Consider the following 17,564-nt stretch of genomic DNA (forward strand, 5'->3'; position numbering starts at 1 on the left):
GGGTCACAAACCTCCACAATGCAGACCTATGGTGGCATATGTGCTCTTCTTCTCATAGCAACTGTTACCCTGAATCCAGCAACTGCTGCAGCAGCACAGAATGACAAAGATGCTACTGGAGAACAGGTCTATCCCCCGCTGTGGGACATTGTCCCTGAAAACCTGCTGAATTTCCCAGTTAAGGGCAACAAAATTGTCATTGATCCTTGGAACTATCGGGAACGACTGGGAGTGTATAAGAGCTTGCTAAATTCTTCAGCCAAATATTTTACCAACTTTGGATCCCAAAATTTTGGCAATATTCTCTGGGGACTACCATTGCAGCATGGGTGGCAATTCCGTACAGGTATGAACTGTGTCCTTAAGTGGCTAGAACAGCTAACTGTTTACCAGACCCACTTTGGGGAGGGGGTCGTTTTTTCCCAAGGTTTCTACCTTGCAAGCCTCCTGTAGCATCATATTGTAATTTTTTACATACAGTGCTAAGCTGGTGGTTTGAAGGAGAAATTCTCAATGAAAGCAACCCTTAATATCTATTATTATAATATCTATTGGATTTTCTAATAAGAAAGGATATTATTAAACATAGAACTGATCAGAATCCAGAGGGACTGTGGTTTAGAAACACTAGCATCTCAAATGAAGAGGGCAGTACTTCAGGTATCCAAAAATCTTTGAAAACATATTCCCAGTCTTTCCAGCTTGTTGCAGGTAGGTATTCGGGTCCGTGCTCTGCAGTACTCTTCATATATTGTTAACTGATAGGCTTTCTTTGGCTGCTAATGTTATGATCTTTTGCTGGTGGTTTGAGTTTAATTTCTAATACATACTGTTGAAAGCCTGCCTCTCCCACCAAGATTTTTCTCCCTCTGTGCCTTATTTGATCAGATTAGAAGCAGCCTTGATACATTTTAAAATAAATATATATATATATATTTTTTTTTCCAAAAAGTAATTTATTTATTTATTTATTTATTTAAGCAGGTTGGTTTTTTGGGCAATCATACTTGTTCTCTAGTTGGCCATGCTGGGAAAGCAGAGACAGAAACATGTGTAAAAGGTCCTTTGAGGCTTAAGCTGCAATATCTTATCAAAGGCTTTGTTAGTGAACTTGTTCTTCCACGTTGCTTCACAGGCAAGCAGCATGCACTGAAACCTTCCACACAAAGCCGATGTTGCCTTGCTTTGTTCTAGCAACTAGGGAAGGTGGGAAGAAGGGAATAATAGGCAGTGTTGTTTGTAGAAACTGGTGCCTGGTGGTAAATTCTTTCTTGCCATGTGTAAGCAAATGCCTGATCTTTTTTTTTTTTTTGTTTTATGGGTTGTGCTCTATAGTTTCTTGAGGTCCTGGTTTTACTGAAGGTGTATGTTCACCTGGAAGAAAACAGAGGCATTGTAGCTGGTGGTGAAGAAAGGCTGCCAGCATTTAATTGCACTTAATGGAAAATTAACTACTAAGTCAAAATGAGGAAAAAGAGGTAGAGCAAGCAAAATCTGAGCAGGAAACTAGCTGGAAAACAGAGAGCAGCAAGGAGAATTTGGTTGGGTTTTAAGCAGGAAAAGAAAGAGAAGTTGAAGAGGATGGCTGATGCAGCAGGAGAGTTGATCCAATGAGTGGCAGAGACAAAGGTGCCTGGATGCAGAATCTACACTTGAGTGGGGAACTGCTGGAAACAATCTGGTTATGTAGTGTGGCCTCATCTGCAAAGTGAAGCTGTGCCTGGTTGCAGTGACAGTTCCCAAATAGAGATGAGGGACAGGATGGGAGAGAGAAAGATTTGCACCTGGTTACACAGACAGGTAAAGACTTACTGTCATATAATTAGTCCATAGACAAGGAGATAAATTTTTGAAATTACATGAACAAATGGAGGGAAAAAATAGTAGGAGAAATATTACACAACTAGAAAGTGGTTTATGGAAAGAAATGTAAGAAGTATAGACAGATAAGGGGAAATGAAAGGTTTAAATTTTGGTGTGAATAGTAGTAAAGTTACCAAATATTTAAGCCTAATCCAGATAGGGTGAGATTAGTGAAGAAAGACTGAAGGATTTGTATATCAACATAACAAGCTTGGGCAATTAAAAGGAGGAAATAAATTCATGGTGTGGGAGAACAGATTTCCGCAAGAACCACTGAAATATGTTGCATTAACTATTCTGCCTGGTCATGAAGGTTATATGGCTGAGAAAACATTTTTTAATGGATATGGTTCTATATAATTCTTAAAGAACAAGTGAAGCTACTACTTTAGTAAGAGTGGTACTAATATTTGTAATGACCATACATGGGCATAAAATGAAATCGTTAATTTGCCCAAGTTTATGGGAGACACAGTGTTTGCAAGGCAGGATGTCTTGATGGGCAAGCCAAAATAGCTGATAAGAATGAGACTATGGAGACAGAAATCATTACTTTGGAGATGGAGACAAACTGAAAGAGTCCTGCCTACACAAACTGAGGAAATTGGGTACTCCCACTTGAAGGAATTGTCATACTGAAGTACAAATCCAGGAGCAAGGATTTTAAGAAAGTTTCAGGTTCTAAAATGTCTGAAGAGCAGGAAAAGTACTACCTGTACTGAAGAAGAAGGAAAAACAGCACAAATATTCTTATTCTTACCTTAACAGTAGGTAAGACATTGGAATAAGCATAACGAAAATAATTTTAAAAAGACATGGGGCTAAATATAAAAATGGATAGATTAGTTTATGCTAATCTAAAATGGATTCTTCTAGACTAACAGGGTATTTTCTTTTATGATATAATTGATGTTTCACCCAAGTCTAGAAATGTATTTCCTTCCTCTATAGAATCAAAACATTGAATGAAAGTTGTTAGTAACACTCTCCAAAATAAAACAGAAAAAGGAAATTGTAAATCTGACAATGGAACACCTAAAGGAGAGTTTAATGATAAGTGTTGCTAAGGGACGTTTACAGCAAAGTGAAGGATACACTCAGAGTTCTTCAGTTATCGTTCTTGAGAACAACTTCTCCTTTATTTTTTTTCTGTTAACAATCTTGTTACAAAAAAATAGCAAGGAAATCCTGCTAATGAGAAATCATGCACAAACTTGCTAATGATGTACAGCTGGGAGGTACTGTCAATATACAAAGAAAGATTGGGATAGCTTGGATATACATGAAGACTGAAATAATCATGTTAAACACAAGAAATAAGGGGGAACGGAGAGGACAAACCTGGAGTGTAGACCTGGAAGTATAGTTAGTGCTTCAAGATGCAAGCAATTCAGACATATCCCATAATTATCACCAATACTTTCCAGGACTCTATTTTCCCAAAATGCCCAGGTTAATTAATGATCTTTGGTAAATTTCATGTATAATTCTTCTGAAACATTTTTTTCCTTTACCTTTGTCTTTCTCCATTCAACTTCTTTGCACACTAGTGAACTACTGATGCCTAGTGATTGCCTGTGTGGAAATATGGCCTTGCCCAAAAGAAATAAAGAAACAAAAGATCAAGTCTTTCTGTAACTCTTAAAAAAAAAAAAATTAAAAAAAATAATCACATTGAACTGTATTCTTCTCCATTGCAAGTTCCTGCTTGCTCTTGATGTTCTGCTACTGAAAGGCATGGGCTTCAGTTGCTAGTATGCCTCAACACACACCCTCTGTCCAGTCAGATGGAGAGGATAATTAGGATAATCTTAATACAGATGGTTCATGATTCCATTTTCTCTTTGAGCAAAACACATCAGGTACCTCAAAGAAAATTTGTTTTGTCTTTTAAAGAATACGATGAACTTCACTTCTGATCTGACAGAAGTGACAATGTCTGTATTCAGCTGACTTGTCAGAAAGTAAGTGCTTTGCAGGATAGGGGTTGAGAGTTTCTGGAATTGCTCAAGTCATTGAGGCTGACCATGACAAGTTCACATCATGTACTTAAAGCAATTTTCCTGACTCCCTACCTGACTACTCAGCACATGAAGGACATATCCAAGTGTTTTAAGGAATTCCTCTATGTCATGTGCTCAAAGTAAAATACACCTTACGTGCTGTCACAGAAAACTGTGAAATGTCTTGCGTGTTTGTTATGGCACAGATGCTTGAAAACTCTGCTAATCAGATACAACAATGTTTGCATGCTTAGCTTAACAGGAAGGCAATGTTTGTATGCATCATTAAACTGGAAGGAATTCTGTACCACACAACCCAATTAGGTGACACAATTACTAGCACTTTTAATTTGTGCTATTCTCCTCATTAAACAGCTCTCCTGCACTAGCAGCCTTGCAGCTACTGAAAATGATGCATCAGCTATGCGTGTATTTATGTCCGTATGCACATTCATATTTATATCTCTATAAAAAATCATGTCCTAGTTTCAGACAGTTCCATAAACTCTCAGAATACATTTACAGTGAATTTTACAATGTGAAACGTAAAACATAGTCAAATTACTAGGCATTCTGTGAAATATTGACTGAGAAATTCAAATACTGTACCAACAGTATTTTATAAAGCAGAACAGCAGTAATTGTTCTGCCTCTCTGAGCAAAATTTTGCACGCTTTACTGGTACAGATTTTTTTTTTTTCCCTCTCAGTGGGATTTCTCATGTAAAAAAGGATGAGAAATATTTGGTGCATTCTTTCATTTTATTCAGGCAGACTAGCAGATCCTTCCAGTGTGACTTCCTGTGGCTATGAAGATGGAGACCTGTGCATATCTGTAAGAAGCTGGTGGTCCTGTAAGTATACATGTATGCTATTACACTGTTACTCAAAATATGATTAGTGTCCTAGAAGGCAATTCAGAGTCTTTCTTCCTCTTGGACTTCTCTACTACAAAGTGATTGCAGTGCTACACAGTTCTTCGATGAAAACTTGCAGCAAAATATGAGTGAAAATGTGGGAAACACCATGATGGGTATCTGTATTTGTAGGCACTTGTAGAAATTACCTTTTTCAATCACTCCTGAGCAGATTTCTTCAGTTTAAATGCTAATTCTTCAAACTAAAACTTAGTGTGAGAATGCCAACCAGGTATCTTTGTGGTTTGGTAGGCTATAGAGAATAAAAGAAAGGGAGATGTTTTGTCCACAATGTCCAAATAACTTTGCTATCTTCATCACAGTGACAACATTTTTTCCAGTGGACCCTGAAATACCCAGCAAAAGCAGTTATCACTTTGATTTGGCATACATAAGCTGCAGGATAATTTCTATTCACTTTAATATTGGCTTTGGACTTCTAGTAGGCTTAAATCGTATTATTATTATTATTATTATTATTTTGTTATTCCAGTAAGTAGAAACAAATTGAAGACAGAGAGAGAAAATGTAAAGATCTGACTTTCCAACATCAATGTCACTGACACTCTCAATGTTTTCCTCAACATGTCTGAAAATGTACATCTAGATTTAAAAAAAAAAAAAAAAAAAAAAAAAAAAAAAAAAAACGACATCCAAAATCCCAGGGTTGTTCTGATAATTCTGTTAATTCATAGGTTGCCCCTGTCAATTCATAGGTTGAACTGAGGAGATCAACTAATTGTTTTTGATAGTCTGTGGGTTTTTTCTTAGCATGAGACACACAAGAATTTGATTTGTAAAAATGTCTACCATAGGTGTAACTAAAAATGGGTCTTTCCATTGCACATAAGAAAATATTAGACATAGTAGGAAGCAGTGATAGTGAGATCAAATTATATTTGGAAACACCTTTGCGTAAGGCAATGCCAATAAAAAACAAAGCAACAAATGTTACTGAAGGAATAGCTGTGAGCTAACTCAGCCAAAGTGCTCACTAAATCAGTGGTATTGGCACCTCTATTGGTAGATGTGGCAGAGCACCTTACTCTTATGTGGGATGTAAAGGTAGGTATACTGCATCCTCTGAAAGTATCATGGGAGAAATTATGGTGTGTGGCACAGCAAACTGTAACCAGTTATTTAAATAGAAATGAAAGAATAGTTGTATTCATGTCTAGCTAAGAACTTTGCAGAACAGAAAAGGATGTGATCTGGAATGTGTCACGTAAGTCAAAGGTAACCATTTATTGTTCTGTAGGACAGCCCAATGAGTAACACTTTAAGCATCAATAGAAAAGACTCTAATACTACAATGTTCTTTGTCTCAAGTGCAAGTATTGAGAGCAGCCCTGAGGAAAAGGATCTGGGTGTGTTGGTGGATGAGAAGCTCAATATGAGCCAGTAATGTGTGCTTACAGCCCAGACAGCCAACCATACCCTGGGCTGTGTCAACTGAAGCATGGCCAGCAGGCCAAGGGAGGTGATTCTCCCCCTCTACTCTGCTCTTGTGAGACCCTGCCTGGAGCACTGCATTCAGCCCTGGGGCCCCCAGCACAAGAAGGACATGGACTTATTAGGGCAAGTTCAGAGGAGGGCCGTGAAGATGATCAAGGGGCTGGAGCACCTCTTCGATGAAAACAGGCTGAGGGAGTTAGGGTTGTTTGTCTTGGAGAAGAAAAGGTTCCAGGAAGACCTTATGGTGGCCTTCCTGTGCCTAAATGGGGCCTACAGGAAAGCTGGGGAGGGACTCTTTGTCACTGAGCATGGTGATAGGACAAGGAGTAAAGGTTTTAAAGTAAAAGAGGGAAGATTTAGCTTAGATATTAGGTAGATATTCTTTACTCAGAGGCTGGTGAGGCACTGGAACAGGTTGCCCAGAGAAGCTGTGAATGTCCCATCCCTGGAAACGTTCAAGGCCAGATTGGATGAGACTCTGAGCAACCTGGTCTGGTGGGAATTGTTCCTGCCCCCTGCCAGTGGGGTTGGAGCTAGATCATGTTTAAGGTCTTTTCCAATGCAAAACATTCTATGATTCTAAGTACACATAGAATCATTAATGTTGGAAAAGACCTTCGAGATCATGTGGTCAAACCATCCTCCTATTACCAATGTCACCCACTAAACCATGTCCCTAAGTATCACATTCAACCTTTCCTTAAAACACCCTCAGGGACGGTGATTCCACCACCTCCCTGGGCAACACATTTTAATGCCTGACTACTCTTTCTGAGAAAAAAATTCTCCTAATTTCCAACCTAAATCTCCCCTGGTACAACTTGAGGCCATTCTCTCTTGTTCTATCACTGGTTATCTGCAAGAAGAGGCCACATGTGTAGTTTATTCCCCTCTGCTCTATTTACAGCCAGTGTGCTATGTGGAAATAGAGTTCTCAAAAAATGCTTACACAGATTTTCACAGAGTATGGACTTTTATGAGCCCATAAAAAAAACAAAAAAACAACATAAATAACAATTACATTTTCTCATTTGATAAAACAGAAATATTTAAATAACTTGCCTGCACCCAATCTAATATATTCCAAATGGTCTAAATAGAATGATGGTTTTATTTCCATTATAGAAAAGCTGAATTAACACATTCTTTAATAATTTTAAATAATAAAATTTCCTTTTTATCTGATCTGATAATTTTAAGATCTGTTTTTTTTTTTTTTTTTTTTTTTTGTTGTTGTTCGTTTGTTGATTTTTGCTGTTGTTTTTGTTTTTCTGAGACTGGAACTCTGACTCTTTTGGAAAGATTACCTACTTTTTTTTTTTTTTTTTTTTTTTCAGAAATGGAACTGGCAGGTAGGACAGAAGGAAAAAAAGAAAAAGCCTGACCTATAGCTTATAATCAGTAATTATAAATAAATGTAATAAAATTATGTAAAACTTTTTTTTTTTTTTTTAAATATTTGAATATTCTTTCCCTTCATTAGAAAGGGAAGGCTGTCCCCTCCTTTTCATCTCACACATTTTCTCTCCATCACTTCTGTCCATTGCTCCCTCTGCTTTCCTGCTGTCCTGCCACAAGTCCCCCTTTCCACAAGACCTGCAGGCAAGCTCTGTCCCTTCCCTCCATGCCAGTGCTTTATTGTAGAGGCTCTTTGAATGAAGCTTCTGTTCGTGAACCAGCAATTAAATGTACGTATCTTCATGTGATCAAAAGTATGAGCACAGAGTAAATGTAAAACATAAATTTAGAGTAAAATCAAAGCTCACTGTGATACTCAATCCAACTGCTAAATTCAATTTCTCATCTCTGAGGCAGACTAGGTACTCTGGTGGAAGGTGTCCCACACAGTGACAAGTATGAAGGGTCATGGCATAGCCCTGTACAAGTGGAGGACCTTCCTGGAACAAAAATCGCATTCCAGCTCTTAACTTACTTCTAAACACTGCAATTCTGCATGATACCACTTTTGTTGCCTCCAGAAAATGTATAAACTCAGTCTTGATTTACCATATTGCAGCAGCAACACACAAAAAGTGTTTCAGACTGCATAGAAATGCCTCTTACTGCTCTGAGGATGTACGTGTTTTTGGTTGGCCTTCAGGGTGACCCTGTCTGGCATGCATAGTCATACCAAGCCAGGAATGAGCTTAAACCAGAAATCTGTATTTAATATGCCCCAAGGTGTGTGAGACCGTCCTTGTCACACTGCTACTTAAGCATGAGCAAATGACTTCTCAGCTCAATGGCTCAGAGCTACCCACCCAGGAGGGAAGATATCCAGGCTTTAGCCTGTTCTTCACTGAAAGTCATTAAAATTTATTTCTACAGAGAAGGATGCAATTAAGGCAAGAATTTAAAAATTTCTTCCTAAATGAAGATCATCAAATATCTGTATGGGCACTCTCACAGGAGATGTGGTCCAGCACAGGCAGGAACTGAATCTGGGTTTTCTACATACTGGAACTGACTGCTCTAACTTATAGATCAGACCACAGGAAGCCATCATCCTAAAATAAATCATACCAAATCAACTGAGGTCATTTCCAATAAGTTTTCAATGAATTAAATGTCTCTTTTAAAAATAAAATCAGTTTCCAGGAAAATATTGCTAGGACTTGCCTTTTCCTTTCTTATATTCTTAGGATGTATACAGAGGTTTTTTTATGAAAGCAATACTTGTGATGCCATGTTGGAGGATCTCTTCATCTTTCACCCTGATCATCATTTTCTCTGCTCAGTTTGCAACTAGCATTTCAAAGGCTTTTAATGTTCTATCCATGGTAACCTATAAAGATCTAATTTTACTTTTAGTTTTTCAATTTCTGCAAAGTATAGAACACTTTCAGCTCATGCAAGACTATAAATGGGCAATATATAAATCAATATTGCAAATCATATCAGAATCAATACAGATATTATCACTAGTGCATTTCAGCACAAACTTCTATCTCACTGCTGAACATAGCAATGGCAATTTGAAATGACCACATTTGGTGCTGGAGAGATTCCATTTCTCTGTGTGGGAACTTTTCATTGCTAGTGGGTAGTGCCTCTGCATTTTTAATTATCATTACAGGTATGAATTACTACTTGGCCGTCATACCCTTTCTGGGGGCAGTGGAAGCTGGCCTCTTTCGAGAGGTACCATATGAGATAGAATTACTGCCACCAGAGGAACGAAGAGATGATTTCTGCTATAGTGTTGCTGACTGCCGTTCTCGCATTCCTGAACTCATGGATAAGTGGAAGGCCTATTTTGAAGTAAACAATTTTACTTTTTTACTTTTCATGTTTTGTAAGAGATGATATCAGAATATTACTTTAGAAGTATTATTATTAAGATTTAGGGAGCTTGATTTGCTTTCAATAACAGCTTGATAAAAAAGTAAGAAATAGAAAAGTGGAAAAGCATGACATAGAGTGACACAATTATTTTGGTGTCTGTCCTCAGAGACTGTTTCATTAACAGTTATACTTGTAGTCTTAATATTAGCATGTTAAATTGCTAACATTAGCATTCAAGATAGAACATTACCCTTGAGAAATGGCCTCGTGTTGATTTTGTAAGGCTCATTTATTCTTCTGAACAACTAAACCTGAAGTTCTGAAACTTCACTGAGTAGCGTATTTATTTATGCAAGTACATACTCTTTTTCCTCCTTATTCAGTTGCTCTCTAATCCCAAAGATATCAGTATTTCTTATTTCATAGATTTAATAACTACTTTTAAAGATAGACTTCTTTATTCAATGTCTTTGTTAGTAGTCAAGTAGTAGATAACAATCAGAAACTTAGAACTGTAAGTTCCTCTTGACAGCTGTGAGCAGAGGGTGAGGTTTTCAGAGCAAGACTGGATTTGTTTTCTTCAGATTCTTTATTGTAAACAGTATGTTTATGAGGTCATTATAAACAATCTACTTCTCAAATAGCCATAATGATAACCATTAATACTCATATTCTTATTTTTTTGAAAACCTGCAGCAGTTGCAGCTGAAAGAGTACAAACAATTTTTAAAGGAATCCAATAGCATGGAAGCTTCAGATACACAAGTCAGATAGACTCAGATACACAAGTCCACTGAATTCTGACAGAATGCCTATATTATGTGGGAAAAACACTCTATTGAAGTTGAAGAATGGCAAATCCCTTTAACTTCAGTGGGAACATTAATTCACTTTATAAATCTATATTAATCATCCTTTTCTTCCTAGGTCAGATATTACAATTACTTACAAAGTAAAAGCAACACATGCTAACTACTCAAAAACAGTTTTCCTTATGTTGTGAACTTACTCTTTTGTGTGATCTGTACATAAATCTGAAAAATTTATTGGGTTTGAATCACCTTCTCATTTCTCTGCCTTTTCCCCTCCCTGCTGTTGTAGTATCTGCAGTTTACAGAGCAAAAAGCTGTGGGCCCTGAAACGTTCTCCTCTTTCATACTGGATGACGCTCTCCATTACATGTGGAAGGCACACGTTGCCTCCATTGCCTACGCACTGCCCAAGTTCCAGGACAGGTATGGGAATCAGAGAGCTGGCCAGGGGACCTTCCCACCCCCATGACTGTTTGTAAGGATAATGTCTGAACAAAGACTCTATGAGGTTTTGGGCTTCCACTCTTTAGGCTCTACCCTTCCATGCCCTTGGTGTGCAAGATAATGGGTGAGAGATGATGCCCTTTAGGCTCTGCTCATCCACTCTGTAGGAGTGTGGGATATCCACTGAGACATGAAGCCCCTGTGCCTCAAGCTGCAAAGGGCAGGCAGGCTATGGGCTAACAAAAAGATGGTGATTCCTCTCTGGGAGCCAGGACCTGAGCCAGAAGCAGTGTCTAACCTGGCCAGAGGCAGTGATGCCAAGAGAAATTAGGTGTAAAGTTCTGAAAGAGACTTTAAGTCACTGTGACACCAAGACCACTCAGGATTTTATAATGAACAAAACACGTTTGGGATAAATGATAAACTACTGTGTTCTATGGTGGATTTCAATTATCTGTTACATTTTTATTTTGATTTATTTCAGCTTAAGATATCTCCCTGATCCAGAAGCAAATTTTGGTGAAGACTGGGCTAATGCTGTAGATTTCATTGCAGCCACACATTTCTGTACAGATTTACAAACCACAAACAACTTCCAGCTTTTCTTGCCTCAGAGGATGCTTGTTGAAGGGGATGTCTTGCCATCCATCAGTGGCTTCAGTCCACAGCAAAACAGAGTCCTGCTCTCAATGAGAGCACTCCACAAAGCAAATAAATTAACAGGTAAGAGCCCCACCTCTCACATGGTATCTGTAGTCCATATGCACTTTGTCTTGTTCTTTGTTTCAATAGCTTCCTCCACATGAATGCAGTGATTTTCTATATAATATAATCACTTCCTGGAGATAAAACAGTACAGCTAAAAATACAGCCACAAGTAAACAATGCACCAGAGAATAAATGCATCAATGGAATAGCACTGATGGTATGTGGTAAGGATTTCACATGAGACAAAGGCATCATATATTGGAGCAAATGACCTTACTTTTTTTTCTCTCTAATTTGCACATAAAGTTTACAAACAAACACTAGCTTGCATTTCATCATTTAAATTTGGAACCGTTAAAAATGTAAATGAACTTACTAGATCAGTTGAATTCATTACAAAAAATGGAGAAAATATCACAAACAACGTTTTGTGTCAGCAAGTGTTCTGTTGTTTTGTTGTTGTTGTTTGTTTTATTTTGCTTTCCTTCTCAATCTTTTGTCTAACAGAAGATACCTCCCCCAGTGAAACAGTTATTCTTAGACAGTCGCTTCATCTAAAATAAATTCTGCATCACCATCCAGCGGTGAGACATAGAATTACACTCTTCCGAGGTTTCAATTCATTCGTAGAGACGGCTGGGCTGGATGGTTTCGTTTTGTTTTGTTGTTTGGTTGGTTGGTTTTGGTTTTTGGCCTTTATGAAGGAAAGCTATTTTGAATCTTTAAAGGAAAACAGCATATAAAAATACAATGTAAAGCTAGTATCCAGAGCCATAGCACTTTTTTTGAGATCTTTTGTCTATACACTTCAGTGAAAATTTTCTCTCTCTCTGTATTTTCAGCTGGGAAAGGCTGTTTGATGAAGCTATTCAGTCTTACAAAAGAGCATCCCAGAGTTTTGCCTTGCATTTAATGTGAGGGTTGCCTCGTAGTTTGAATAAGGAACTTTACAGCTCTGTCCTGTGCCTCGTAGCTTATGTTATAGTTCAGGGTTTCTTTACCTACCTCTAGGTCGTGTCCCCACAGTGGGAGGGGAGGAAAGCACAGAAAGTAAAAGCAGGACCAACAGGGCAGGAAGCAGGGAGCAGAGAACCAGGGCAGTGGAGCAGATGAGGGCAGCACTGGAGGGAGAGAGGATAAAAAGCATGGATGCTGAAGGCAGTAGGGAGAAGGAAAGAGAGGGATTAAGATATTTCATGTGGGTGCAGCTATAAACTGGAAAGTATCTGGAGTTACTGGCTTTGCAGGCTGGAGATTTCCCTGACTGTCTTGAAGGAATGGGCTTTGGATTCATCTGAGAGTTAAATGCAAGCTATCTCAACCTGGTGATAGCTTTGCAGCTCAGAAGTGGAGCTCTAAACTATATTTAACTATACGTGGGTCTGGATCCACAGTCTCAGAGGGGATCTGAAAAGCTAGACCTTGTTGCTACAGCACCCAGATGACAAAAAGTGACATACTGTTGTTTTCGTAGAGACAGATTCTTCAAACTTTTAAATATGTTCTGTGAGAAGTGGAGTACTCTTGTGGTGCTGCAAACTTCAGCACAAGAGAGAAGGTTTCAGTAATTCATAGGATAGGACCCTGTCCAGCACACAGTGAGTTTTGATTTCTTGATTCAGTCTGGTTACCCTTTATTTCCCTTTAGCTGCCTCTCCCAGTTTAGCAGGGAGCCATATGGAAACAGTGCGATGCTGCTATGGTGATTTCATATGAATTGGCAGCTCAGCACCACCATGCTGCTCTCTCATTCCACCTCCTCAAAAGGATAGGAGGAGAAAATATGATGAAAAAAAGCTCATAGGTTGAGATAAGAACAAGCAGATCACTCAGCAATTATTGTCACAGGTAAAACAGACTCAGAGTAGGAAGATTAATGGAATTTATTGACTACTGATAACAGACTAGAGCAGTGAGAAACCAAAAGCAAACTAAAAATACTTGCCCCTCCATCCACCTCCCTCTTCTGTTACTTCCTCCCAAACAGCACAAGGTAATGGGGGCTGCGGTCAGTCCCTGACACTTCGTCTCCTCTGCTCCTTCACAGTCACTCTCTGCTGGAGCAAACTGCTCTAGCAGGGGTCCCCCACAGGCAGCAGGGGAACTGCTGATGTGGTGCCTGGAGCTCCTCCTGCCCTCCTTCCTCATTTGGTGTCTGCAGGGCTGACTCTCTCACATTTTCCAACTCCTCTCTCCCAGCTGCTGTTACACAGCAGGTTTCCACTTTCTGCTCTACTTGACATGCAACAAGTGTCACTGCCTGGCCAGCAGCAGGTCCCTTTTCAAACTGTCTGGAGCTGGCTCTGAGCTAACATGGGGTAGCTGCTGGGCTCTGCTCTCAGAGGACAACCCTTCTGCTCCACCCCCCCCACCCCACCCCACCCCACCCCACCCCTGACCTTGCCATGTAAACCCAGAACAGCTGCCTGTTAAGTTTATCCGCTAACAGACAGTCAGAAGAAGCTTTACTGTTCGTGCTCTGCCCCTCACGGGTATCTGAAGGCATGGTCAGCAGCCACGTTAGCTGAGACCTCTCCTGCTCTCCTCACAAGACTACCTGGAGTATGGCAGGATCTCCATGGCTGCCAGGACAGTCAGGAGGACAGACAGGTTGTTTCCTTCTCTTCTTACCTTACCACTTCCCTGATAAAATATGGTGGGAATCCAATTCTTCATGTTTTGCAGGTGAATAAGGAGAATAATTAAACTCCTCATGGTTTTCTTGTAGACTTTTTTTTTTTTTTTTTTTTTTCCCTTCTCTTAGATTTCCCCTCTGGCCCGTTTCCATCGTAAAGATACTGGTGCTAATGCTGGGTGGGTCAGGCACACTTCATGGAGAACAACTGGTTGTTGCCTGAATGAAAATGTTGGGGTCATTTGCTTCTTTAGCTTGAGGCTTGGCTGGGCAGAAGGGCAAAATCTTGGTAGATTTAGAGTGAAAACAGTGATGAGCATGGTTGTAACCACCAGGCCATTGTTTCATAAGCTATGAAGCCATGTGCAATTGCAGAACAAGACCCTAACATGCATCTTCAATCATTTTGACTTGCAACACTGGTGACAAGGGAACAAGCCAAGTTGTCTATCAATACAAAGGAACCTGAGCTGAATGAATGGCCTGTGTCTCCCTACATAGCTGTAGGCAATTATTACCCCATTGGCATGTTCCAGCTTTGTCTACATTTCACTATCCACAGGAGAGTGGTAGGTGTTTGTTGCCAGACAGGCACTTTATCCCTTGTGTGCCGTGAGCTGCGTGTGCTCCATGTTAATTTGACAATGTCATGTTGTGTTTCTTTCTAAGGAGGACTGCTGTTGAAGCTCTGGAAAAAGGCTATGTCTACTGAAGCAGGAAGACAAATAGGCCGAAAACTGATTGAAGACTTGGCTTCTGGCCAGAATTATGACCCAGTGGGAATATATAATGATTTGAAAAGAGTTGATTTGACAACACGCAGTTTCATGAGAAAAAGCAGTTCCAACATTGATTGATTTAATCTTTTAGCAGCTATGTATCTGGTAAACTGGTCTTGGTATTCTTAAAGCAGGATTTCCTGAGTAGCCATGTGCAGATCTCTCTCATATTGAATCAATATTTTTATCCTTAATTTTCCTAATTAGCTCATTTGCTTAACTTGTTTCCTTATAAATAAAATGCCTCACAGAATATCTGACTTTATTACTTTTTTGACTTCGGAAATAATGTATCATTATTGGAGAAAAAATAAATAAAGGCAAATTATATTCTGTTTGACTGTTGTTTTTTTTTATTTTTATTTTTTTATTATTATTAGCAATATTATTTTTCCCTATATACAGGGATCTCACCAGATACGTAATTACTCAGGCCCTTTGTGGTCTAACAGATGATCACCCAAAACTTTTCTTCGAAGTTATGATCAATACCTTGACAGTTTCTCACCAAAGTTATTTTACAGACCAGCTGCAAACAACTTTGAACCTATCAGGCTTTTCAGATTAAACACTTGAATGCAAGTGGATTTCCTTGCTATGATGTTATGTAACAAATAAGTGCCTTACCTGGTGCTCAGGAGCCAGTCCTGAGAAGTCCTGAATTCAATAGCTTATTCTGCAGAAGTTCTTACATGACTAATAAAGATTTCTGTTATTAGATTTGTTACACTTACCACAAGAAAACATTGATCTATCTACCAATTTATGTAATTATGTAGTCTTTCTGTAGCCACAGGTTGCTTTTCCTGCATTAGATGTGATTATTGAGAAAAAAGGACTGAGTTTGCAGTATGCATTGTCCTGATGTCTAGCACACTCAGACCCAGATGCTTTCCCAGTCTTCTGGATGATAACAGAATATGAAAAATTAATTATAAAAACTTAGTATGAGAGGTTGAGGAAACTTCATCAGAAGAACAGGCATAGTTGGAGATCCCTTTCAATAACGGAGGGCACAGGATGGTGGCACAGCCACTGCCAGCTGCATCCTTTCAGGTTACAGCTTGAACTACATTATAGCTCAAAATAACACAAGCCTAAGAATCATGTCAAAATAATGGAAAGCAGCTTTGCTTTGCCACCATTTAGGTCTGCCCTTACTCTTTTGGTAGTACCTAGCATCTTGGTTAGTAACTGTGTCCCATTGGCCTCTCAATACACCCTGACTTGGGGTGAGAAATGCACGTAGCACCCTCTCTTTAGCTTCCTGACACAGGCACAGCAATCAGAAGTTTTCCACGGATCTCAGGAAAGAGAAAAGCTCATCCTTTACCTGAGACGCAAGCTGTACGCTGGGGAGAGAGGAGGATGCTGCAGGTGGAGCCACAGCACACGACATCTCAGAGCTTGCAAGCATCTCTGGGATGAGGAAGCAGCCCCCAGGGCTCCTGCTGCAGCGTGTCCCCATGCTGCAGGAGCTGTGCCAGGCAGCCTGGAAGCAACACTAAAACCGCAGCATTTCCATATCAAATGGGCACCCGCCCTGCTCCCTCCAGGCGCAAGCCCGAGTGTCTCTTTGCACCTGCGCTGCAGCTCCAGAACACCTGAGAAACAGCAGGTTGTGGTATTTCCTGGGAGTCTCTGCACCACAGTGGCAGTCCTGGATTATTTGCTGGATACTGGGTCAATGAGAAAGAAAATATTTGTGTCTTTCTAGGCCACTTTCCCAGTTTGATCAGTTCTTTCTCCCCAAACTTGCATGATATTTGCACTGTAAATTAAGAAATAATCATCAAGACATTGAGTGGTTAAACACTGTTCTGTCCTTTAATGTCCCAGGATAAAGGTTTCAATTATTCATTGTCATTTTATGGATAAACTCTTAATGTACCATCATTAGCTAACAATTTTCAAAGGAAATAAATTAATGAGGTCTAAGAAAATGCAGGAGTTTTTACCTTAATTACCTGGTTCATAGATCAGAGTAATTAGATTTCAACAGACTTTAGGTATAATCTTAAAGTAATTACTGCAGCTGCCAGCTGTTAAAATATTAGGTTAATTGTGCTCCAGAAAAGTTTGAAAACAATTTTCAATCTTTTCTGTGGTTAACTTAGATTTAACCTCAGGTGACTGTTAAGAAAACAAAAATAGCCATTAATACAAATGGAGAAAAGAAACTCACAAACTTGCAAACTTGCTAACTGCTGCACTTGAGGGGATATTGGTAAAACACGTATTTAAAGAGCTAATATTTTACTGACTAAATTCATGACAACACTGGGAAATATTTTAGTGTTTTGAAAAAGAACCAACTTAATGAAACATCAGGCATTTATGTATTTCAAACACTTTGTGCCTACCAGTCAGGTAAAGTCCTTAGGAACTGGGCAGCAATTGGGTTTCAGAGATTGAAGCACACATAAAAGTTTAGACAAAGCACAGGTTAGTGGGTTTCTACAAGGAGAGCAGATCCAGATAGCTTGAAACAGAACAGATGCACCCTAGTAAGAAAACATACAGGTGTCAGAAAGTAGGGAGAGAGAAAAACAAGAGAAGGCAGTACAGATGTGGTGAGATGTCTCTGGAAGAGGACAGGAGAGGACTGGAAGAGTCTGCTCACTCCTTATGGCTGGCAAAGGCTGACAGGGTTTGCCAAAATAA

The 17,564-nt window shown here is 39.3% G+C and overlaps 1 protein-coding gene across 1 annotated transcript; it reads left to right on the forward strand.

The window, feature by feature from the left end:
• LOC309876808 (protein LEG1 homolog) lies at positions 1-15,240 on the forward strand. Its single transcript, XM_082757542.1, has 6 exons — positions 1-346; positions 4,636-4,719; positions 9,314-9,498; positions 10,624-10,757; positions 11,263-11,501; positions 14,791-15,240. Exons 1-6 carry the CDS (start codon positions 19-21, stop codon positions 14,976-14,978), a joined length of 1,158 nt encoding a protein of 385 aa, XP_082613668.1. The 5' UTR covers positions 1-18; the 3' UTR covers positions 14,979-15,240.
• The last annotated feature ends 2,324 nt before the right edge of the window (positions 15,241-17,564 follow it).

The sequence above is a fragment of the Aythya marila genome, assembly GCF_965140915.1.
Source record: "Aythya marila genome assembly, chromosome: 3".
In the NCBI taxonomy this organism is placed as follows: Eukaryota; Metazoa; Chordata; class Aves; order Anseriformes; family Anatidae; genus Aythya; species Aythya marila.

Coding starts and splice junctions, on each gene's coding strand:
- LOC309876808 (XM_082757542.1), top strand. CDS start 19: ATGCAGACCTATGGTGGCATATGTGCTCTTCTTCTCATAGCAACTGTT. Junction 9,499..10,623: donor AGTGGAAGGCCTATTTTGAA/GTAAACAATTTT, acceptor CTGCTGTTGTAG/TATCTGCAGTTTACAGAGCA. Junction 11,502..14,790: donor CAAAGCAAATAAATTAACAG/GTAAGAGCCCCA, acceptor TTTCTTTCTAAG/GAGGACTGCTGTTGAAGCTC.